Source organism: Chenopodium quinoa, unplaced genomic scaffold, assembly GCF_001683475.1.
Source record: "Chenopodium quinoa cultivar QQ74 unplaced genomic scaffold, ASM168347v1, whole genome shotgun sequence".
Taxonomy (NCBI): domain Eukaryota; kingdom Viridiplantae; phylum Streptophyta; class Magnoliopsida; order Caryophyllales; family Amaranthaceae; genus Chenopodium; species Chenopodium quinoa.
Genome location: NW_018743331.1, coordinates 9670277 through 9696268, shown reverse-complemented (window position 1 = coordinate 9696268; position 25992 = coordinate 9670277). Strand labels below are relative to the sequence as shown.

General features: G+C 36.3%; 2 protein-coding genes across 2 annotated transcripts; one reads left to right on the top strand and one right to left on the bottom strand.

Annotated features, from left to right (window-relative positions):
* The first annotated feature begins 10980 nt into the window (after nucleotides 1–10980).
* On the top strand, nucleotides 10981–23740 carry LOC110737912 (C2 domain-containing protein At1g53590-like). Its single transcript, XM_021918258.1, has 12 exons — nucleotides 10981–11422; nucleotides 11877–11951; nucleotides 12134–12277; nucleotides 13367–13462; nucleotides 13600–13731; nucleotides 18885–19037; nucleotides 19137–19178; nucleotides 19290–19338; nucleotides 20054–20146; nucleotides 20224–20410; nucleotides 22166–22289; nucleotides 22406–23740. Exons 1-12 carry the CDS (start codon nucleotides 11297–11299, stop codon nucleotides 23453–23455), a joined length of 2271 nt encoding a protein of 756 aa, XP_021773950.1. The 5' UTR covers nucleotides 10981–11296; the 3' UTR covers nucleotides 23456–23740.
* Nucleotides 23741–24196: 456 nt separating this feature from the next.
* On the bottom strand, nucleotides 24197–25734 carry LOC110737523 (pentatricopeptide repeat-containing protein At3g14580, mitochondrial-like). Its single transcript, XM_021917871.1, has one exon. The coding sequence runs from the start codon at nucleotides 25710–25712 to the stop codon at nucleotides 24507–24509; it is 1206 nt and encodes a 401-aa protein (XP_021773563.1). The 5' UTR covers nucleotides 25713–25734; the 3' UTR covers nucleotides 24197–24506.
* Between the last annotated feature and the right edge of the window lie 258 nt (nucleotides 25735–25992).

The window sequence follows — 25992 nt, the reverse complement described above, 5'->3', positions numbered from 1 at the left end:
AAAAAGGCTTTTCGTATTGATTTTTGGGTTTTAGTGGTGATTGTAAACGAAACGCTTTTCCAGAATATTATAAATGTGCAGAAAAAAGGTGAATAATTATTATTATGTTTTTGTATCGATTTCATATGGGTTTATTGAAAGGAATGGTGTCCATCCAACAAGTGTATTATTCCGATAGAGGGTTCAGAATTATCGGAAAGCTAACTCTTCAGTAAGGTCAAGTGATCGGAATGCCTAGGTGGAGGCCGCTTCCGATCAGTAATATTAATGTACAATTAATATTACAACTTAATCTTAACTGAACCCTTCGGGTCGAACCCAATCGAACAACCGATCCGAGTCGACGAATCAATTCGAAGGATTTGATGAGTCGTCGGAGTTTTACGAACAAAGACATCGGATATCAAGCTCGGAGCGTCGAGATCGATCATCGTAAGTCGAGTCGAATTTGGAATTTGACGAGACGGGAAAAATCAACAAGCAACAAGTTCGAGGGTAGCCGTAGCATCACATTGGCCTAGCCATGTGGATGCTAGGCTAGCTCGAGCTAGCATGCACTGTGCATGGCTAGGCGTAAGCCTAGACGCACCATGTGTGATAGGCGCACCGTTGCTAGCACTAGACGCACATGGCAGCACCATCGCTAGCACTAGGTGCTTGCGTGTGTGTGTGCCTCACATGGCAGCACCATCGCAGCACCATGCGTGCTTGCATGTGTGTGCGTGCCTCACATGGCAGCAGCATGCGTGCTGGCTTGCGTGCGTGCCTTCGCATGGCAGCACCAAGCAGCAGCAGCACATTGTGCTAGCCGTGCGTGTATGCGTATGTGTGCATGCCCTTTGCATAGCTGCGTGCCTGTGTGCGTGCCTTCGCATGGCAGCACCAAGCACAGCGAGCTAGGAGTAGCGCCAGGCAGCAAGCAGCAGCAGCGAAGGGGCCTTGCCCAGCACAGCAGCATGCGTGGCTCGCTAGCAGCACGCATGTGCTGGCTGGGGGCTGATGCGTGCTGGCAGTGCATGCTTGCCAGCAAGGCTGGCAGCCAGCTCACCCTCTTTGCTTGAAGCCAGTTTGAGGAGAGTGGGGACCAAGGCTTAGAGCCATGCCTTGGGGAGCAAGGCAATGGTCCCCCTCCATGGTGGTGGTCCTCACCTAACCTCTCCTCACCATGTGACAGTTGTTGATTATTAATTGCTTGTCATTTTTATGATGGAAATGCAAATTCTCCCACATTGGTGGGAGAATGGGAAATCAAGTAGCATTCCCTTATAAATACCCAAGTGTTGGGCATATGGGAACTTACTTGAGTGGAACTAAATGAGGCATCTCCCATTAGGAAAGAAAACCTCTAAGTTCGTAAAACTCCAGTTTTTATTGGTCGGGTCCCGACTAACCTTCGGGACTTGGACCATTCGGGTCGGGTTCGTGGGTACGAGCCGTTGGAGGCGGTCACAATTGTGACACTCAAGCTTTCGAAGTAAGAGCTCGATTTGCGAGCGAAGCACGCATCGAGGGTAAGAATGTCTTTTCTCTTTCTCTCTTTATGTTGTTAATTATGTGATTAAATATTTAGTTGCTTTAATTAGTGAGCGGGTCTTGGGTGGGTTTCCCTTCCGCGAAGCGTTGGATGCTACGAAACCCAACATTTATTATGTCGATTGTAAAATGATACGAATTCCTCTACTATTGCACAAACATATATGCATTGTAGCAAATGTACAATCGCTACGAAAAGACATTTTTCTTATAGTGTTATAGTTGTGAATATTAATTTTGATTGATTTATGGGTAATTTTTGGGCTTGGTGTGATTAACTTTGGAAAAATCCCAATTACAAAGATTAAATTAGTCACGTGAAAGGAAGGGAAAGTTAATTTTATTAAAAAAAATTATCCAAAATCTGTTAGAATTTCCGACACCGGAAATCATTTATGTCATTTACTGCACCTGACTCCCAAGGTTCATGTTGTTTATTGCTCCACTTAAAATTCATGCTATTGAGCGCACCCAAGCAATAGTTTGTACTATTCGAGCTAATTTTGCCTATTTTATAAAATTGTAATTTAATACATGTATTAACATATATAGTGTTAGATGTTATGAAAGTAAGGCGATCTCCGAAAGCGAAGAAATCAAATTAAAGCGCATTGGAATCATCGAGCATATAGAATGTGTGTCGCGAGTGATCCGTCCGCGCAAAGGCAGAATAGGAGATTGGCTTGTCTTGCCTATATCTTCCGGGGACTCCTAGGCTCTTTCAATTGGACTTGTCTCGCTTAACTCGTCGAGTAGTGACTTTCCCGGAATGAAGATCTGTTTGATTAGTATCCCGAAAAATCCTTAGAAAGAGTAGCTCTTAGCCCCTGCTTCTATCATTGGTGCTATCATCGTATTATAATCATTCCCGCAGGACCACTTTCTATCAATTGATTAAGAGATAAGGTAGAAAAGAAGGGGATGGATGTCTGGGCCATGAGAAGGAACGCTAGCTAGATTCTTAACACACGCATGCAAGTTGGACGAGGGGAAGAAGCAGGGTAGAGTAATTGGAAAACTCATCAGGCTCATGCCCTGAAGATTACAGGTTCGAATCCTGTCCCCCCCCCCCTAAGAAATCTTAGTTTTCATTTTGGGATTTGTTGTTTTTTTGGGAGGGAACAAGAGAATGAGGTTTGTTTCATTTTTAAGGAAATGCTTACCAAAGGAAGACAGGTTGGTTCGAGAACCCCTTGGTCAAAAAGAAAGGGGGTCCTGATTCTGGGACAAAGCCGTATGACGCGAGAGTGTCACATACGGTTCCTTTGAGAAGGGTGTGATACCACCACCTATCAGGCCCGACGAGCGGCCCACGGAGCTGCATCCTTACTTCCCTGCTCTATGCACATCGCTTTCTCCAGGAGGTTGGCCGCCTATCCTAGATCTTCCTATTTCCAAGAGGATCCCGGGCTCATCTGGTTTAGTATCAAGGTGATTCTCTTTCTCTTTCTATATATATGGGTCCGTGTAGCATTTCCACGATATCATTATGATCAATTAATGGGACTTGGCCGGAAAGTGTTATTGCCTCTATCATTAGCTCGGGTAGTCGCCGTTTCCGGTGTTTTAGTCACCTTTCAATGGCTCCCTTAATTATGTGCGAGGAATTGCTCTATTGAGTAATGAGAAGCGGGCTACTCCCCAAAAATTTCCATAGTTGGTTGGCGATTCATCCTCTTTTAGTAAGGTGAATCTTATAAAAGAATATATTTTTAGTTATCTTTTGAATTTATCCTTTCTTCAAACAAATTTTTTATGATAATATATGATCCTTATTATGATAGCTATTCTATGTATATGTATATTTTGGCGCAGAAAGAAAAAGAAAAGAAAGAATTTGAAGTGTGAGGAGAGCAAGCCTTCATGTACGGGCGTTCCCCGTTAGGGGCCTGCCAGCTCAGGAAGCCAAACGTCCGATACCGGTAGCCCCTATTTTCTTCTATTATTAATGGTGGCGGCAGGCCCAACTGCTACTTCTTTTTGCGCGGGCGAGGATCCAGGGCCTTCGCACCTCCCTCTACATGAGGAGATGGGCGCTTCCACTAGTGGGACTCCCGCTACAACGGAAAAGACTCTCTCGGCCTTGCAGTTAGAGTTGGAGGACTTAAGTGTCCCCCCACCTTGCCCCTATTCCAAAAAAACACCGATGCTCCAGAATTCCAAGCTTTTTTTGAGTCCTTCTTAGAAAGCATAAGAAGTCGTGGGTCTTGTCAAGAACGGAATGCTTTCATAACGGAGCATTTGTGTAATACCCCGTATTTTTATATGTATTTCAAATTTAAATAAGTATTTCATGAAGTATTTAAATAATACGAAATGAATTATTTAGGGTTTTCTTCAATACAAAATGAATGATTTTAATTAAAAGTAAGTTTTATTATTTAATAATCTTGAAAGTATTTGATTTCATGATTTAAAAATATTGGGGCATATTATTTTATAAAAGATAATTTATTTTAAAAGGGTCAAAAGTCTAGTTTGAATAGGAAAGGGATTATTAAGGGAAGTAAGTAGGAGTTTAAGAGAGAGGGTATATATACCCATCATATGCTTAGGGTGGAGTGCACCCAAAGGCAAATTCTCTCTCTCCTCTTATTTTATTTTTCCTTAATTTTTCCCCTTTCCCTTTAATTAATTAATTTAATTATTTATTGTTTAACCACCACCACACACGCCGGTCACCACCACCACCAACCTTTGCCAATGGCAGCAGCCACCAGGCAGCGTGGCAGTGGCGACCCAGGTGGTTGCGTGTTGCCTATTCTCCGTTCTTAATTTTCTTAATCACGTTTAGATTCTAACTCGTCCGACTTTTACAAAAAAATAGTGAATTTCGTGCGTAAACGACATTCTAAACAAAACTCACTGCCTAAAGCACCACCCTCTCGTGGCCAAATTCAGCTTCTAAATATGGTTTTCGGGCAGTTTTTGATTTTTAACGAAGGATTTATGTTGTATTTTTTTAATTAAATCTACCTAAATCTAATTATTTTTTTTTGGGTTTTGTAGTGATTCTATGATGTTTAATAATAAGTATTTTATTAAAAATTTTCAGATTTTAGTTTTGAATTAAAAAGCCCCAAAATAGAAAACCCTAGGTTTCTAAATTAATATGTGTTAATGGGATTTGATTGTGGATGATCTAAATTATTGAAATAGGTGTTTTAAAATTAAATTACAGCAATTTAAGATGTTTTAATTTTATATATAAGCCTAAATTAAGTTTCCTGAAGGAATTTTTAATTACCCATATAATTGGGAACAAAGTAAGGATTTTAAATAAAATTTCAGCTTATTTTAAAGGTTTTGTGAGTAAAGAGAGCATATATTGCTGGAATTTTTGTGTTAAAGAGGTATTATTACTCTTTTATAATTTTGGTTTGTAGGAGATTTCCAAGTGAGTGACTTTGTGTAAACGTGGCTATTTTGAGATCGTATTCAAGGTACGTTCGCGTACTTGGTAAAGTTTAAGTGTATAGAAGCATGCTAGGCTTTGTTAAATTAATTCCAAGTAGTATCATGATAGGTGTTGGATGGAATTTGTTGATTGGATTGATGTTGGTGAATGATTGGTGATGTATGATTTATTTATGGTGAATTGGTGATTGAAATTAATTGTATTGGCATGTTGATTGTGAACCATACTTTTATTATTGGCATTTTAGAAAGCATGTTTAATTAAACTAAATGCTTAATTTGGTTGAGAATATGAAAAATGAATTTTATTATGGTTCATATTATTTTTATGATGCTATAAGCATGAGGAAGGAGCTATTTAAGTGTCTATGTACACGAGGAATAAATTATATTTTAGTGCCCAAGTACACTTAAGGTGTTTCTAACATCGAGGGATAGGATTTGTGGCGCATTATGCGTTTAAGGTGTTTCTAACACCGAGGGATAGGATTTGTAGCACATTATGCGTTTAAGGTGTCTTTAACACTGAGGTAGTTTAAAAAGGGTTCAACATTAAATTTATGTGGTCACTAATTATTCAAGAATTAAATCGGTATGTTTGATTGCTTGAATAAATTGTAGTGTTTGGTTTGTGTTGTGTTGAGAGTCATCACCAAGTTTAATAATTTGTAAATAACGTAAAGTGAAAGAGATTACGCATCAAAACTCTTGGAACGTATATACCTTGAGTATGAACATATGGGGGGAGTTATGGGGTTTTATATTTAACCATAACTTCTACTGGAGTGCAGGACGCTGTATTTTCTTTTTTTATTATGTGCAGGAATTCCGCCACTTATGAGTGGTTTATTTTATACTTTCACGATTAGCTCCCATGTTAGTACCCCTTTATTGGGGCAGGTTAAGGGGAAACCCGTTCGATGCGTAATCAAGCTAAATAATTGGACTAGTTATTGGTCTAGTTAAGTGTTGAATGTTTGTATGCTTGTAAACAGGTGCAACAAGGTAAGTTGTGTGTTGATAGGATGAAAGCATGTTAGTGTGTTCTTATTACGCTAATGTACTCAGCTTTGCTGATTGTGTGTATCGTGTGTTTGTTTGGCCTTGTCTTTACCTTGGCCCTACGACGACCCATTTTTAATGGTGAGTAGTGGGGACAAGTAGAGAGAAGCTTTTCAGGTGATGAAGCTTAATCATGATGGGGCATGAGTGAAGAGTGAATCATGCTTAGTTCTCATATGAATATGATGTGTTTATTGCTCTGAATTATTATTTCTATACGTTGATTGTGAGACTAACGCAAAAGGATTTTAAAGCATTTTGGTTTAAGGGCCTACAATGGTTCCAAGTTGTAGGTTGACTTGGTTTGACTTTGTTTGACTTTTACTTACGTTTGGTTTGACTTTTAAGTTGACTTGATTTTAAATAGTTTTAAAGATAGTCTTCCGCTGTGTGTCTTTGATAATTGCCTTAGCCATTTTCACGGTGGCGGTAATATCTTAGATTTTCATTTTTCGTGTTTTAAAAAGAGCAAACAGGTATTTTAAAGGAAAGGAATTTCTAGGGTGTTACAATCTGCGAAAAGTTCAAAACGATTACGGCCTTTTGAATACCATTGCAGACCCAATCACATGAGAAAGAGTCAAGGAGATTATCATAGGGAAACTCGACTCTCTAAAGCTTTTGCAAAGAACCTGCAATAAAATCGAGGATTTGAAGGATCAACAGCGGCAACTCTTCCAATAGGTTTTAAGTGACCAACACAAGAATCAATGCGAGACACTGTCGTGGTTGAATTTGAAAAAGTTCTAGTTGGAGATGAGCCTTGAGTCCTCGGTGATCATTACTGATGGACACTCTAGGACCAATTAGAGGATGTGTCCAACGATCAAAATAAGCAAGCCTTGCCGCATCCGACAGAAAGAAAATATATGCCAAACTTATATCCAAAAGCTAAGGGTGTGGACAATAGAAGGTGCAAGTTTTTCTGGGGCAATAAATATTATAACTATCCAATATGAGTCTAGTTTATGAATACGAAAGCCTTTGGAATTTAATAGTCTTTCATATAGGTGGTAAGAAAGAAGATTATAGAACAACCTATTTTCTTCCTGATTCCCGTGGGTGTGGGACTAGTCATTCCCGCTACGCACCTTGCCTTACTAGCTTTATTGTGATCCTCTTTTCCCTTAATCTTCTTCTGCATCACCAATGATAGTTGACCAAGAACTCCTACTACCACTAGCACTGGTTACTGGAACATCAGATGATTTCACTCTAACAACAGATATGGCTAAAGCACCGATAAAACCAAGAGCAGAAATGAAGACAACTTTTATGCCAAAAGCGTCCGCGTTGAGGAGATCTGGGTCTTCTACCCAGTGGTATAGGACTAGAACTTAAATTAGCTGTGACAGTATCCGTTGGTGCCATTGTTAAAATGAGTGTTCCCGCTTCATCTTCCCCAATATTCTTAGATTTAGCAACAGTGATATCAATACAATAGATAGAAAGAATTAGCCGCCAGTCAAACTCTGACATGCTGACTCTTCTTAGGTATGGGCTCCCATGATAGTTAGTTCTGAGGAAGGCCTTCAAGTCGAGTTTCTAAATTTCCCCCTTAAAGAAAGTCCAGATCGGTTGGTGCTGTCTTCTTGCTATAATTTTTCTGATTTGATAGATAGAACGCGGGATGGGTATAGCCTTCTAAACTATAAAATAAAGAATGTTGTAAAAAAAGTAAAAAAAAAAAAAAAACCCCGATTCTTCCCTGGCTCCACTATTCCCTTTCTCTATTTTAGAACGGAGAGCGGGCAAGGCCTCCATTGAAGCCTAGCTATTCGCCTTTCTTTAACACGATCCTGTAACACACTCTTATTGAGGCTAGGCTAAAGGCCGACTACTCATTTTTTTCGAGAGTTGGGGAACTTCACTTCGAGGGAAGCTTTTTTCCCTGGGAAAACTCAAGAAAGGAAAGAAAGACCCGTAAGCTGCTTCTTTGCTCACTGCGATTGCGATGTCTTATTATATTGCTCAAAAGCTCAGGGGAAATTATTCCCTAGCTCTTTTGAATGTGAATATTGAGTAAAATCCCTTAGTTTAAAAGTCTTCCTTGGCCTTGGCTAGTGTGAATCCTCCTCTAAAGAGGATTGAGGTGTCCTATAGGCGTGAAAACATTTTTTTTCTAGGCGAGTTCCTCTTGAAAAGGAAAGGAACTAGTTACTTCCACCCTGGTGGTCTCCTAAAGAAAGAGAAGTCTTTCATGGAAAAGCTTTTGAGCTTGGGTTCCTCATAACAAACTTGGTCGAAAACCCAAGTCTTGATGCCAATGTTGGCCCGTAAAACCTTTCTCAATGAATGGAGAGAAAGTTCGCAAATCACCTTCGTTTGTACCGGAACTTCGTGAACTAAATGTTGGCAAAGCCTATTTTTCCATCTTCAGGTATTCGTGCCAGTATTTACGAACTCTAGGTTAAAAAGCTAAATAAAAGAAAGTCAAAAGAAAAGGCGGTTTCTAGTGGATCATGTTGCCATAAAGTTATCTTTCATAGTCGGGCTAATGAAGAATCTGATGAGTTGAGCAATGCATTATTTGCTAATAGTCCTCCCTCCTTGATAAGGGTTAAAGAAGAATCAGAATCTCGGACGTGCGATTGAACTCCTAGCGGGGCTACTCACTCAATGTAGTCTACACCTCCTCTAAGGATAATGGGTAGAAAGTGAGAGCTTCTACCATAAAGAGCTTAGCAAGCATATAAGGCATAACCGATAGAGAGCTTACTAAGGTAAGCAAATCACTCTTTCTTTATCACCATCAGTATAGTAGCAATAGACTGATCTTAATCCTTCGACTCACGAGATTCACCACTATAAGGGAAGTGAGCCGAGGAAAGGCAGTGAAGGCTCGACTCCGCTCGGGTGGGTGAAAGCCCCGGGTTGCGTAGAGAAAGGTAGTTTACTTTATTGAATAAGTAAGCAAGTAAACTACCTTTATTTTTATTTGTTTCGGTCTAAATCGAAGCTCTTGCAGTCCTTAATACTTCGCAAGCACTAAGCAAGAGTTCTACCTTTCTGGCACGCCAAAGCAAGGTAAGCGATCCCAAAGCCTACTGAGCCAAAGCTTCATGCCCGACCTTGGATCTTGCAAACAACAGGTAGACCAACCGAAGCAAAGACTAGCAGCGAATCATGTTCGCTTTGACTACGTAACCTGTACTGTGCCTATGAACTCATCTTAAGCTAAGGAAAAAGACAGTGGAAATGGCTACACTCATTCTCGCTGTTGTTCCTCAAACACTGACACTGAGATAATAAGGAGTACATCTACCTAGAGAGAGCTTCTTCATTTTCTCGCCCGACAGAGGGCTGCTTTAAATGGTATTACCATAGACCCGAGAAAGTCTTGCCACAGTTCTCCTTCATTAAGAACCTCTTCCGGGAATGCCCCTGAGACTATTTATGAAAGTATTATGTATTAGCATAATACTTGTCTTTCAAAGATGTTATACAAATATTGCACCATATTCATTTTAGAAAATAAAATATCTCTGTTCACACTACAAATAACCTAATATAACCTTACTTTTAACACTTGATTCTTTAATTTATATTTGGTTGAATAACCCATATCCTTTTATCATGCAAATGGTTCACGGGTTGAAAAATGAGTTGGTTGAAGAGGGTCACAAGTTATAATTGGTTCAGGTTAATTAATTGAATATGAGTCGAAAATGACTCTACTTTAATGGGTTATGGTTCATAAACGATTTAGGAAACAATTTTGTTTTAAAATGGGTCGGGACACTAACTAGTTTGATTATATTGAGTTCAATTTTGTTTGGATTATCACGGGTCCGTTTGATATCAAGTTTGGGTTTTATATCATTATATGAGTCAATATTTATTAATTCAGTTCAATTTCAAAGTCGAACAGTATCAATTTTGGTTGGTTTTTGTTTTCAAAAAGTGAAACCTTAAGCAGTCTAGTTCCTGTAAAATCGAATCGATAGGGGACAATTTCACAGTTTGTCTTTATACTAGGCACATACAGTATATGTCTAGCAAGACAAGGGTCTCGAGTAGGGATGACAATTCAATCTGAATTCGATTCGAATCCCACTCGATCTGAAGAAAAAAATTTCGATTCGAATCTGTTTAAAAATAGTCTGAATCCGACAAAGTAAATCTGAATTCGAAAGGAGGCGGATCGAACCTGGACCCTGTGCGAAGTCCGAGCGAGTCCGAGTCCAAGTCCAAATACATATTGAAAGACATTTTAAAATTTACATTGTTGTTGTTGTTGTTGTTGTTGTTGTTGTTGTTGTTGTATGAAGATAAGCCGGTAGCAATTTATATCTTGGGATGTTTTCTTGTTTGTTAGTAGCAAATTTAATTTATAATTTACATAGGTTATATTTAGATTTAAAATCCTAGATTTTTACGAATATTTACGCATCTATATTATGTAAAAAAGATTATTGGAGATAATACAAGCAATTATAAGTATATCACACATTATTCTTAAAAAGAAAAAAAAAAAACTCGGATCAATTTGGATGTCCGAATAAACAGATTGGATTCGGACCCTTAAAATGTGAGTCGGATTCGAACTCGGACTCAGGTCAATCGGATTCAGATCCGATTTTGGACCCAAATCCACAGTCCAATTATTAAACGGATCGAATTTAGATTCACCCCATCCGACCCGAGCTGATCCATTACTAATTCTAATCTTGAATCTAACATCCAATAATTATTAGGGACTAGGGTCATTGTAGGGTCAAGTAACCTTTATTTATTTTTTTTTTTTTTTTTTTTAACACGAGTACAAAATTAAGTCTGAATTAATTGAATCAGTTTTTAACAACTCAATAATGATCGACCAAATACAATACCATATGCACAAGACCGCCGTTGTTGAATAAAGGATAAGTTTTAAATGTGTGTAATACCACGTCGTAGTCACTCACCTGATCACGTGTCTAGAGCCCAGAATTCAAGCAAACCCACCTGTAGGAATTTAACTCTATCCTACACAAAAGTAGTCTCAATTAAAAACTGCCACTGATAAATGAACAGAGTATATGTACAATATACGAAGTTTCGAAAATCATTTTCCAGATTTTTTTTCCTTTTAAATTTATCATTTCTTCTCGATTTAATCTTTCATTTCGTTGAATTTCTCCACCCCAATAAAATCCTTCGTCTGACCAACAACAGTCAGCTTTCAAACATTCCTTTACTCAAATCAATTTGGATTTTTTTTTTTCAATCTAAATGATCTTGTACTTTGATTTTAGTTACTAGTGAATTTTACTAAATTTTAAGAATTGCCCAAAAATAAAAAATGGTGATAACAGAGATTTCAATGATTCATCATGTTTGCATTGTGCTGGTTTTGCTTTGGCTGCTTAATTCCTACAATTTTTGCCACCCAGTTGTTTATCTCATCTCTTTAATTTATTTGTACCAGGTTTGTATACTTTCTTACCTTTTGATATATTTTTTTTTAATTTTTTTAATCTATGATTAAATTATTTTTTTGGGTATATTTTTTTTAATTTAATTTCTATCATGTTCTTCCCAATTGCTTACTTGTTGGAGTTATTTGGTGTTTATGTTTTTGATTTAGGGATCATGATCTTTCAAATTGTGTAATAAGTGGTTTTTGTTTTGGGGAATTTGGGGCCTTATTTAGGGAGGTTTTGTTTTTTAGAATGGGATTTTATTGTATTTTTGTAAAATTATTTTGAGATCATTTTCTTTACATATTTTAATTGAGGTTCTAATTTATTACTTATATTTTGGTTTTTTAATGATCATGTTTTTCACAGTTTTTTACATGTTAAGAATAAAATTTTGCTTTTTAAGTAAAGAAGATGATGGATGAAGTTTTCTTAATTATTGCCTTTTTGTTGTGGAATTAGATTCATGAAAGGTATGCTATGAGATTAAGGAGAAAGTTGCAATTTGATGAACGAAAAGCAGCCAATCAAAGAAGGGTATGAATCTTTTCTGTGAATTTTTACTTTATTTTTTTCATTGAAGTTATATTTGATAGTTTGATGATTTATATTAAAGCACCGTTTGTGTACTTTTTGAATTTGCCTGTCCTTTGTAGTTGTGGAGAATACGCTTATAGTGGATAAAATTTTAATTGGGAATCTGCCTTTTGTTTCTGCAGATACTAACAGATTCTGAGACTGTAAGGTGGTTGAATCATGCTGTTGAAAAAATGTGGCCGATTTGTCTGGAGCCAATTATATCGCAGAGGATTTTCCTTCCCATTATACCTTGGTTCCTACAGAAGTACAAACCATGGACTGTAGTATGATTCCATTTTTTTTGTTTGAATTTTACTGACAATTATTTCGCTGAGGATTTTCCTTCCCAGTTTTTTGTTTCTACAGAAGTACAAACCATGGAATTTATGATACTTGACTTGGTTGGTTAGGCCGCATACATATGAACCCAGATAATCCTGTCCAAATGTGGGATCAAGCCACTGGGTCACTATTGATTCATTCTGGATATAAGAGGAATCTGATTTTTGGGGTTTGTATAAGAGACACAATCACGTTAATAAATAGGGCCCTTTTTTTGTTTTTTGTTTTTTGTCGTTTAGAGAGCCACAAAGGCGAGTGATGAGAATCAATCCTAGGATTTCTTGGAATCGGGAGGGAAGCTCTAACCACTTGAGTTATCCCTCGCTTTCAAATTGGGGCCTTTTTGATGGGTATTTAGGAATGTATTTATGAATGCATAGTATTTATTGTTGGTACTCTTTTAAAACTCTCTTAAAATTTACTTGGATGCTCTTTGTTTTTATCACTTTACACACCTTTTTTTCAAACTTTTTCAACCAAGTTTATCTTGTTATGTCCTTTTTCTTTATCAGACGGTTGGTTCCTTATGACAATTCATGATACCTGACTCCAAATCATTTGCGACTAAGACTAGGATCTTATGGTGGTAAATTCTAGGATTAGGATTGTTCTTTGATTGTATCATTAGTTTTTATGCACTGCTGTAGTAATTTGCACTGAAGCTAGCTTCACTTATGCTCTGATAAGTTATTTATAAAATTCTTCACTTATGCACTGATAAGTTATTTTTAAAAATTCTCATTTTTTGAGATGGCTTGTATGCATAATTTAGATTTTGGTCACTTTCGAGCATCTTTGAACTTTTAATGTGTTGTAGTTGATTTGGTTTGTTTATGCATAAATGATATAAAGTACAATATTAGTAGTATTATTTATTTTGCTTTTCAGCATAAGAGAAATGGGAATGTAATGAGGTTTAGGAAGTCTGGTAAACATATGCTAGTATATCAAATTGTTTCTACTAATGTAAATGGATAAATGTTTATAGCTAGTTTTTCATTATACTGAAAATTTTATTTTATTGATCTTAGAAACGAGCAGCCGTTCAACATCTTTACTTGGGAAGGACCCCACCTTTGTTCACTGACATTCGAGTACTTTGCGACTCTACTGAGGATGACCATTTGGTAATTTTATTAGCCTTGCCTCTGAATTAGAGTAATTTTTTAATGGAAAATCTGTGGTTATTGTTCTATTACCGGGGAGAAGACTTGTATCATTTTTTTGTTATTACCAAGAAGACTTGACTGTTCTGTGCATTTAGGTTTTGGAGCTCGGCCTGAATTTTTTGACAGGTGATGATATGAGTGCAATACTTGCTGCAAAACTGAGGAAGAGACTTGGATTTGGAATTGTGGCAAAGATGCACTTGACTGGCTTGCATGTTGAAGGGAAGGTATGCATCGGATAGCTTTTTATGTAGTGACCTTACCATGTTACCAACGATCTATCTTTAATGAGCCATTTCCTATACATCCCTCCCCTCTCAAAAGTATCCTGCCTTTTTAAAAAGAATTGTCGTTATGTGACAGCCCTTTGTGAGATCTGTCTAACATAACTTAGACATGCTTGGTATATTTTAGGGCATTTGTCTAATCTTATACAAATACTAATTTGTTGCCTGCCTGATGGTATGGAGTATATAAGATTTAGGATAAACTTTTGGCGTGAATGTTAAATACGGTCATATATCCTCTCTTGATAATTTATATAGTAGTGTACTTTTTTTTAGTTTTGTTTATAAATATGTATCTATGTTATTATTGACTTGAAATTATTTTTATTGAACTAAAAGTATTTTTAGCAAACTAATATTATTTTTACTGATTAAAACTTATTTTTACATATTCTCTATTTTTTTGAATAAATTAAATATTTCTATTAACTTAAATTACTAAGTATTTTTACCAATATTCACTATTATTTTTTAAAATAAATTATTATATTATAAATGGATCGTATTTTAAAGAACTTTTTAAAACGAATTTTATGATGGAAATAGTACTGAATTATAAGATATTTATTAAAAGTTATGATTAATTTTGTATATATGAAATATTAGAAGTATATCGTTACTCTATACAACATTTTTATCTTTAAAAATGTATCCAAACTTCGCTTACTTAACATCATATATGTTACAATAATACCTATTTATCGCCTACGTGGCGTGACACTTAGCGAAAAACTAGAATGCCAAGTGTCGCTGTCTCATGGCCTGGCTGCGAGACTGGTTTTATTTATTAGAGATATGATATATTACAATTTGAGTTTTTATTTAGATACTTTAAATTTTCAATTTTTGGTGATTTATTTAGGGCATGCTTGGATTGAGGGTAGTATATTAATGGGGTAAAAAATGTCGAACCAAAGAAAATAAATATGGATTTAGGTAGATGTGAGGAAAAATGAGGTAGTGATGGTGTGATTACAAGGAAAAAGCGATAATGATGGTGTAATGATAGGGGGGAGGGGAAACTATTACCCTCATTTTGGGGTAATTATTATCCTAGTTTGGTGGGTTCTTTGATCATGAATTGTGACACAATTCTCAACAAGAGATACCGATGGTGTAATGATTAGGGAGGGAGGAGTGGTCTTTTGATTCCATAGAATAACCAAGGAATTCTCAAAAAGAGATAATGATGGTGTAATGACGAGGGAGGGAGGAGTGGTGTTTTGATTCCATAGAATAACCGAGGGTTCTTTGGAAGGTTAACAAATAGTGGTTGAAGCATAAGGAATAATTTTATTTAGGCCTAAAGAGTAGTTTGTAAAGGCGTATTTCCCACCCTGTCCAACCTGATCAGCATAGTAGTATATGAAGGAGCATTTCTTACCTTATCTGCCTGATCGAAAGTGATTGCCTTTGGGGGATGGGGCGAAGCTATTTTGTTGGTGAGTTTTCTTCGTAGATTTTGGACCTTTGGCGCGCCTGATCGGATGAATTCGCTTGATGGGGTTGGTCAGCAGCCCGGTTACTAATTTATCAACCTTTTCTTTTAAGTAACGAATTTGATTTTCACCGTTCAATTGTAATCCAAGGGCTATTAGTAGAAGTTATATAGAGTAGTAGCAAAGTATAAAAGGGGGAGAAAAACACTTTTAAGAGGAACTTTTTGCCTATCATTTCATTTATGAGATTTTATTCTCGAACTAGCATCTTTGTGAGCTTTAATCTTTGTGATTATTTATATCTTTGTAATCATATAACCTTGATCTAAAATTGTGTAAGATTCAGACTCAGAAGCTTGTTTCAATTAACTCTGCAATTATTGATTCAAGTCTTTAACTTTTTGCTTATATATTTTGTTTCTGATAATTCCTATAACACAAAATCCCAGGAAAAAGTAGCATCTAGAAGGTGGTAAAATTATGTAAAGTTTTTTTTTTTTTTTTTTTTTTTTTTTTTTTTTTGAGGATTTCACATCAGCAAGTGTGAACTATTTACCTCAAAATACACATACCTACCATATTCATCTTTTGAACATGAATTTTCTTGTAAGCCTGAGTGCCTGACATTCCAGCTGGTATGTCTCTCATCTTTATAAAAAGTTGTGTGAACAGTGATCCCATTTAATTGCCTGGTTCACTTCTGTCACCTGCGCACAACATTTCCATGTTGTTCTTTCTAATGAAAGATAGACCTCAAATACATAAAGCACTCACTCTTAGGTACTTTTCTCCCATCTAGTTTCATGATCTCTTGATTGAGATCCTCTTATGCTTCTTGTTTATCATCCACATGGATTGGACCAATAATTCAAGGTACTATATCAACATACACCACAATATATCTTCTTATGTAGACATTGTCAACTACAGAGTAGCTGATAACTTATGCAATAGGAAAAGGAATTGGTAGAGATCCTTTGACGTTGCCCAACTGTTATGCGGAAATCTTCTCAAACATTCCTGCCTATATTATAATTGCTCTCGTATTCTTGTGCATAGTTATGTTGATATATTGCAGTATTTATAGTTCATCAAAGCTAGGCTCCTGCTAGAATTCGCCTACATTTTCCCTTCAGTATTTGTCCTAACAAATCTTATTATCGAATAATATACATATGTACATCGTACGATATTGGTCCATGAGTTATTGGCCATTTGGGTACCCGATTTTTCAGGGTCACAGATTTTTGAGTTAATTTTGATTATCCTGAGCTCTATCCCAAAAACATTTAAAAACAAGTATGTGTGTGTATTATAATCAAAACTTTTGCCAAAATTTCAGTAAATTTACAATAATAATTAAGGCAATTTTTCATCTTGATGTCTTCTTATTCTCTATTGCCCGATTTTAACTGACCACAGCCAACAACCAACTGAAATTTTAAAATCATCTAACACTTACTATAAAAACATTGCATCAAACATAGGTCAAGAATCGAGAAACTAAGGGCTTGTTTAGTTCACCTTATCTTTGCTTATTTGATCTAATTTGGTCTGAGGTGATCTGATTTGATGTGATTGTCTGATTTGACCAAACTTTAACCTTATGTGTACGATAATCTATAAAGAAGAAATATATCAAGTGGAGTCTTGTTAGATTCGTATTAATGTGTATTTTATTAATATATAATTTTTATATTTTTTTCATTAAGTAATTAAAGATATTTTGCGTTAAAAAACCTCACATAAAATGATGATCTGATTTGATTTGAACTTATTTTTTCTGGTCTAATCTGCACTTATTTTTCTAAAAGAAACTTGGTACCACCTGGCCGGTTGTGTCATGCCAAGGAGGATGTTGTTCATTTGCTTGATGACTTAGTGCTAATGTAAATCTGAACTACGTCATTAGCAAAAGAAATCGAAGGGATTGAAACTTAGGTGGTGCACTTGGTGGCTTATTAGAGGCTTGGATTTGTGTGTGAAAATGTGCGGCTCTATGCGAATGGGTTAGACCGGTAAAGTGCTCTTTTCTTTTTATAGTTTTGTATAGTGCGCCTCATGCACCCTTGGTGCAATTGGAGCCCATAGTCTTAGTGAACCTTGTAATTTTTATACATTAATCAAGGATTTGCGCATTTGGTGGGTCACAACTAACTTTTTTTCAACTTGTACTTGTACATCTTAAGAAATACAATAGCATACACTAGTCTTATGTGATAAAGTGTTAAGTATATAGGATATAGAAATGGGCTGTAACTATATGTATTTTTAGGGGATGTAGTTTTTTTACTTCAGCAGCAAAAGTATAAGATGAGAAGTAGGGAAAATAAATTGTAGATAAAGTAGCAAGCCAAGGGCAAAGTGCAAATAGGCAGAAATTATTAATGACTAGAGTCAAAGACATGGGTATATAAAGTTAGGAATGGTTGAGCAAAACCAACTCTGCTAATTAAATTATATTAGAATCTTAAAATTTGAAGGATTATTAAGGGGTGGCTATAGCCCGGTTAGGCCCCTTTAGATCTGCCAGTGGGTGGAGTGTGAGTTTAATTAGTGAGAGAGAAAGAAAGTGCTTGTTTTCTATGATGAGGGGCTTTAAAAGAGGAAAGTGCAAAATTGGGAAAAATAAACCTATCTTGTATGTGCCAAACATAGTCAAAAAACCAAAATTGCCCAAAATAAAAAAAAAATGAAAAAGTGTAAATGGTTTTCAATTACCCACATCAACTAAAATATCTAGCTTATGACCCTTTGACCTTTTTACCTGGTGGGTTGGGTAATTTCGGATTTTCAAAAAGTGGTCAATGTGTCATTGGAGTCATCAGAGTTAGATCCAGTTCTCCTGTCTAAGGTGGTATAAGAGATCTACGGTAAGCAAACTTACCTTGTATAAACAATCTAGGTTATGTGCCATGTCATGCCTAGCCAAGTCCATGCCCAAGCCCACTAGTTATGCTAGTTATGTGTCATGCTATATGGTGCCAAATTTTTCATAAGGGGGTCCCAGGCACAATTCAAGTTCACGTGCTGCCATGTATTGCTTGTGCGTTTATGCCGAATCTCACTTATTTTAGTATGTATTGTCACACATCACAGTAATATTTCTTGTCGTAGCATACCACCGGTTAATTGGCAGTGATATCTCTGATTAACCAGAGGTTATTTGAAAATTTAGATGTAAGCAAAATAAGTGACTAGGTGTTTCCCTTGGAACCTTGATTTGAACCAAAATTGAAGTATGTTTTTTCTTTAGAAGTGTAGGTAGCTTAACAAGTAATTTTCATTTTGGCTAAGAACATTAATGTTTTTAAGTTATTAGGGTGCCTAAATTATTTCCTTTGAATGACTACTAGCAATGGAGTAAGCATTACTTCTTCCATTCTTTTATAATTGCCACATTTTGATCTGGTTAAAACTCTTTATCCAATAAAAATCTTATTGCTGAACAGGGTCTGGGTCTTAAAGGGATTTTTCAGGGTCTTTTGAATTTGTAAATCTGTGTCTAGGGCCTCTAGGCTTGAACTTAGTACATGTTTGGCATGGGTGAAATTTAATTTTGAATTTGTTGGATAATCTAACATTTGAGGATTTTAGAATTTGAATCCACAGTTGACAGTTACAAATGTCCTTGTGCTCTGTTGATTGTTTTAGGTGCTGATTGGAGTGAAATTTCTACGCTCTTGGCCATTCATAGGACGATTGCGCGTGTGTTTTGCTGAACCTCCATACTTTCAGATGATTGTCAAACCACTCTTTAACCATGGTCTTGATGTAACAGAATTACCTGGAATCGCTGGGTGGCTGGTAAAAAATTTCCATGTCATGTTCCAATCAGTTTTATTTTTTCTATTGTCATCACTGTCTCATATTAACTCTTTGTTATAATTAATGATTGTGTCTTAGGATAATCTGTTGGCTGTTGCGTTTGAGGAGACACTTGTTGAGGTAATTTCTTATTTCTGCTCTTCTTGGCCAGCTCTTATATTGGCTATATGTTTGCGTAACTTCTATTATATATATGTATTTGTTCTAAAATCGAAGTGTACAATTTGGCAGCCCAATATGCTAGTTGTTGACATGGAGAAATTTGTATCACCTGAACCTGGTAAGTTATTCAGCATACTGTCTGTGCAGTACCTTATTAGCCTAGTGTGTATATACACACCAGGCTAATGAGGTACTGCAATAGTGTACATCTGTACAAATCAGTGAATTTGTTAGAAATTTACGGTGAATATGGGCCTGGCATTGAGAAAAGAATTGTGTGACCACAGCCATAAGGACGTAGACCTAAAACCATAAAGAAAGAGTTCCTTTATTGATGCTTAGACCAGCACCTTTTCGAATTCCAAGGTTATTGGTTTAATTAAGGTATCAACACTTGGGGGTGGCTGGGTGAGGATAGTGTTTTTTTTTTTTTTTTTTTTTTTTTGGGGGGGGGGGGGTGCGGGGTGGGGTGGTTGGTGAAGGATTTGTAAATGGCATAGGACATGAGAGTAAGAGGAACAAAGTTTTTATTTTTTATTGTTTATTTTATTTTTTTTTAATTTTTTTTGGGGGTGGTCAAAGGAACTAAGTTGGATAACATAGAAAGATCACATGAGTAGTTGTATTCTTATTTTTTCAATTCATGAGGAACTAATCAAGAATTCAGGAGTGTGGCTAATCAGTGCAGGAAAAGAGAAAAGACTTGACCAAAATATAATGTAGTCATTGTTGGTTGTTGACTTAGAAGTTGTGTTGATTAAAGTAAGACACTATATATGTGCTGGTCCGTAATCTTTATATACTTATGAAGTTTATTGGCTATGATGAAACAGAAGAGTGGTTCTCTGTGGATGTGAAAGAACCTCTTGCTTATGCAAATGTGGAAGTTGTTGAAGCAGTGGAGCTGAAGGCTTCAGACCTAAATGGTCAGTGCCCATTTTTTCTTTCTTGTACATAGTTTTTGTTAATTGGTTATAACTTGTAATTTCTGGTTACTCTTCAGGTTTTTCTGATCCTTATGTGAAAGGGCAACTTGGTCAGTACAGATTTAGGACTCAAGTACAGAAGAAAACATTGACTCCTAAATGGCAAGAGGAATTTAAGGTCCCTATTTGTTCATGGGAAGGACAAAATGTTCTAGCAATGGAAGTTCTTGACAAGGACCGTTTTTCAGTGGATGATGTTCTTGGGTTGGTCCTCAATCTCTTATGCTGTCACTTTATGGGTATATTGATGATCCAACTAATATAACAATTGAATCATACTTACTCCATTCTATTTTAATTGCAACATCAGAAAATTCACACTATTTTCACCAACTCCTTTGACCGTCTTTTGTGATATATGCATTAGGAAAAACATAGTTATGTGGGGTCTTGTTAGATTCGTCGTTATTTGTACTTTCAAATCATGTGGGCAACTGCTAAAGTGTAATTAAAGATATTGATGGTATAAAATGTGCAATGGCAAGCGTAAAACCCCCAGCGTTACAATTAAAAAAGAATGAAGTATATTGGTTGGTATTCTATGTGTATTCTTGCAGTGCACGCAGTTTGATTAGCCTTGTCATGTCATTTATTCAGTTTATTACTATTATTTACTTTAGAAAATATGAGATAAAAATAAATAAAAGATATGAGAGCTAAAATGATTACTTATTTATTTATTCAGTTTGATTTTGGCTCATATTGCCAAACTTGAATATCACTATTATCTCGGCTGTCTCATGTTATATTGCTTATTTATTTTTCTGTCTGCCCCACTGATTAAGGGTAACATAAAGTTTAAGAGGATTGGTCAGAAACTAGTGTGACAATGGTTAAGTGGTGATTAGAAAGTACAAGGTAGAAATTAGTGGGTTCTGGCTTATGAGTACGATTTTTTATTTTATTTTTTTCATTAATGGCTAGAGGAGCAATTCTAGCTTTGTAGTTTGTCATTTCTTCTTTATAAGCCATCACTCTTTGTACACCCTGTCACCCAGATGTGTGCTATGGACTGATTTTCTGATTTGGTGGCATATAAAAATAATCAAACAATGAGATTGAAGGAAGGTTGGAAGTTTGATTGAATATGAGTCAAAGGTTACAAGATAAGTAATAGCGTGAGGCTATTAATCTCTGTAACTTTAGGCTACTAACTCATACAAAAGTCTAATTCATTAAAAGCATGCCCTTCCCATTGCCTTCCCCTTCCCTATATACTACAACTCACTACAAGGAGAGTTGACCACAAAAGTCAGTCACTCTTTTCATTATTATTTGTCTTTTACTAATAAAAGTTAAACATTAGAAAATGAAAGTTAAACATTAGAACTTCAAGCTGTCTTGTTACTTCTTAAGGATGCTTCACATGTCTTCCTTGGTTGTTGTTGCCTTCATTGGTTGTTGTTTCCCTGCTGTCTCTTGTTCCTCCTTGTGTAGGTTCGGATTGCTGGTACAAGTGGGCTTGGGCCACTTGGGTCCATTGCAATGTGCAATGATTCCTTGTACTGTTGGTGAACCGAAGATGTGTGAACAAAGAAAAAGCAATTGCATTTTCTTCTCATGCATGAATCGGCTACTTCCATGCTTTTCCCAAGGGGACAGATTATTCTTTAGGCTTTCTGATGATGATTGACTGAATGAAAGTGCTCACTTAATTGTGTGCTTCTTGTCAATTGTATTATGGCACAGATCTAGTTGTCACATTCACACATAGGATTAAGGGTGAATAATACCTTAATATTTTGGGGCAAGTTTTCTCAAATCCAACCCCTCTCCACTCTCCCTGACCCAATTTTGTGTCTTTAAAAGCACTGGGTAATGTTGATTTTGATTTTGGCCTGAATCAAGTAATGCATGCCTATGAAACGAGCTTTTGAATGTGCCCATGCATTTGGGTTATAATTCCAAAATCAGTATGACTTGTCTTGAGTATGCTAAATGATCCTTCTTTTGTAACAGGAATTGTTCAGTAAACATCAATGAGCTTAGGGATGGCCATAGGCATGACATGTGGTTGCCTCTTCAAAATGTTAAAATTGGAAGATTGCATCTGGCTATTACTGTTGTTGAGGCAATTGGAAAGGTTATTTATATATGTGTTTATTGGGTTTATTGGTTTTTAGTGTATGAAGTCATTTTTTGTATATATAGGAAGTGCTGTAATTATTCAGTGTTCACACCTATTAAGAATGCTTTCAGGGCAAGGAGCAGACATCTGGAGAGTTGAGGTCAGCGTCGAAGAAATCAGAATTACTTCAAAGTGAACAGGCTGAGCAAGGACCTATCTCAAGTGCTAACCCACAACCATTTGCTGATACATTTGAACCAATTGATATTGAAGGCCAGAAGGAAACTGGAATGTGGGTCCATCATCCTGGAGGCGAAGTTTCTCAGACATGGGAACCGAGGAAAGGAAAGAGCAGACAGGGTGATACCGAGATCCACTCAGTAGACTCACCAAACTCATCTCTGCTAGTTGACAGTAGTAATAGTGGTGATGAAAGTAAGGAAGATCACAAAACCAAGCGAGGTAACATAATTCAAAGGGGTTTTGACAAGGTATTCAACAGGCATCATGAGAGTGAAGAAGATCAAATGAAGAGCTCTGAGGTTGCTGATCCATCGTTGCATTCTAATGTCAAAGCTGCTCACATTAAAAAGGTCGGGGTCAATCTTATAGTGGATAAAGATCATTCTGGAACTCTTTCTGCTGACGGAAAACTTGGAGGGTCAAGTAATGAGGGAAGTGGAGCTGAGAATTCAGGCAAGCATGATGTGAAAGACAGGGCGAAGAAAATTTTACATAGCGCAAAAAATTCCGCACGGCATTTGAAGCAGTCATTTTCAAGGAAAGGTTCAAAGAAAAAGGAACATGCTTCAGAACAGGAGATTCCTTTGGACTCTGATTCCCAGAAAAAGGAAGATATTTCAAAACAGGAGATTCCTTTTGATTCTGATTCGTCTGATGAAGACTCATTATCGTCCTCTCTTTATGATCAATCGCTCAAGGGAATTCCAATTACTTCAAGCTTCATTTCAAGAAGTGGTATTGACGATGCAGATCATTTGGAACTTGTTGATCAGTTGGAAAATGTTGATCATTTGGAACATGTTCAGACAAATGATCCAGTTAAGCCTAGCCTTGATGAACCTGTTCGGAAAAGTACTGACAGCCATATCAGTGGTTCCGAAGGAGATAAAGTGTTGCCAGCAATTGAAACCAAACCAGACCTTTCATTGGCACCTTGATTATTAATCTCTGTTGCACTTCATTTAAGCAGCATCAGACTGAAAAATACCAAAGGTTTTTCTTTTTTTTTTTTTGGGCGGCAATATATACGACGATACAGGTTGTATAAAAATGTAGAATCGGTGTTCATTACAAACTCATGTATGTGAATTTCGCACATTGCTTGTTACTGTTATATTCTAGTGATTACAAAATACCAGTGGTACAAACTCATGTATGTGAATTTCGCACATTGCTTGTTACTGTTATATTCTAGTGATTACAAAATACCAGTATACCAAGTACATTTTGTGTTTTGAATCTTGGACTGTATAGCAACCGAGAGTGTTCTGGAATCGTGCCTCACTTTTCCAGCACAAGGATTACCGCATTACCCCCATAATCTTAGAGCTTGTTCACTTCACCTTATAAAAATAAGTTTCAGGTCTAATAAGTTCAAATTAGTTATAATAAGGTCTAATAAGTTTAGTAAAATCTAATAAGTTTAACAAGGTCTAATAAGTTCAATAAAATCTAATAAGTTTTAATAAGTTAAATAAGATTTAATAAGTTTTAATAAGATGAGTAAGTTCTAATAAGTTATAATCAAGTCTAATAATAAGGTTTAATAAAGCATCAGTCAGGTATAATAAATTCCAATAAGGTCTAACAAGTTCAATAAGGTCTAATAAGTTTAGATAAGATCAATTAAGAGAATACACCTTTAATGTAATTTCAAAAATAGGAATCATTATCTGCACGAAAGCATTACATCGTTTTTTGTTGTCTTTAAACAATCTTCGGGTTATGCTATGAAATCTATTTATGTTAGCAAATGTTAGAACTTATAACGATCTAATGCATGATGGCATAACAAAAAGAAGTTCAAGATTTCCAACATTCATAATATGGTTGATAATCATTTAATTCTTTATCATTAACCAGTCTATGACATTCCTAATTCTCATGATTGTTAACGGTTGCAACTTTGCCTCTAATTGCCCTGGCTAGTTCCCTGGCTCTGTGAAAATGGTTTAAAAAAAGCGGTTTCCAAATTTCGAATTCAAATTGCTAATCCTTCACAATTTCACTGAAAGATACAGCCACAGGAGCATCATGCCTAGGGAAAATCTTTCCAAGAACAATTCTCCACATTCCCATCCCGGGCACGAATCCGACCGAAACCATACTCTTTAAGACACTTTCCACATCTCCAAGCAAATTCTCTTCACAAAGTCCCAACACCAACAACTTGTAAGACAAAAAGCTAGGAATCAAGCTCTTAGACCTCATCTTATAAACAAAGTTTTTGGCATCAACAAATTTCTTAGATTCGAGCAGTCCATACAAAACCTCCTGATAAGTTCCTTTATTAGGATCACAACCCATGAGCCTCATTCTATCTAATAACTCCATTGCTTCCTCAATCCTCCCTTGTTTCTGCAAACCCGAAACCAATATATTAAACGATACTGCATCCGGAGAAACCCCTTCTTTTTCCATCCTATTAATCAACCCAAATGCCTCATCTACCATACCCTTTTCACACATACAATGCATTATAGTAGAATAAGTCATTTTATTTGGTTTGCACCCTTGTTTAGGAAATTCGTCGAGCACTTGGTAGGCATCCTCCAACTGCCCACATTTACACAACCCCTTAATCAAAATATTAAGAGTACAAGCATCAATCTCAACTCCAAGCTTAGTAGCACCCAGAAAAACCTCATAAATCACATCAAATTTCTTCGAAGACACCAAAAAATTCAGCACAAAATTGAAGGTTTTCGTCGAAGGCCAACAATTATACTCAGGCATATTGAAAAGAATTTCGATTACCCTTTTATCTAAACCACCCAAATTACCATAAATCTTGATCACATTATAGAAAAACTCATCAGAAATGCGGAAATTTTTCTGGGTTTTAATCTCCTTCAAAATACCATCAATTGCTTCAAATTTTTTTGCTTCACCAAGCTTGTTGATGATCACATTGAAAAGGGATTCATTAGGTTTGTAATCTTTGCGCTTTGAAATATGATCTAACATAGGAAGAACTGAATTGAGTTCTAATGAAGTGAAGATTTTAACAACTTCATTTGGAGATAACCAATCTTTGTGAAACAGTTTTTGTATGCTAGAAGATTGATCTGATGAACACGAAGATGATAATGGGGTTGATGAAGCATGTTTATGGATTAATCTTTGGTTGAATAGTGAGCTAAAAATTGTAAATCGAACTATATTTTGGGAAGTTCTGATACTGCGAAATACCATCAGTTCTACTCTTAACCGCTGGGAAGTGGGAACTCGAAAAATGACTAAAAATACTTAGATAAACAATTTATTTTTTTAAATTCTCAAATCATCAATAATACGAGTAGCTTAACCAATGCGTGGTTCCTATACCCAGGTGTACCATAAAACGACAGACCCAAATGAATAAAACGCGTGCTTATTAGAGTAGAGAAAGGTAGAAAGAACATCAGGTATAAATACAAAGTACACTACATTAAATATGAATATTCAGTTTCCTTTAATTTAGGAAAATATAATT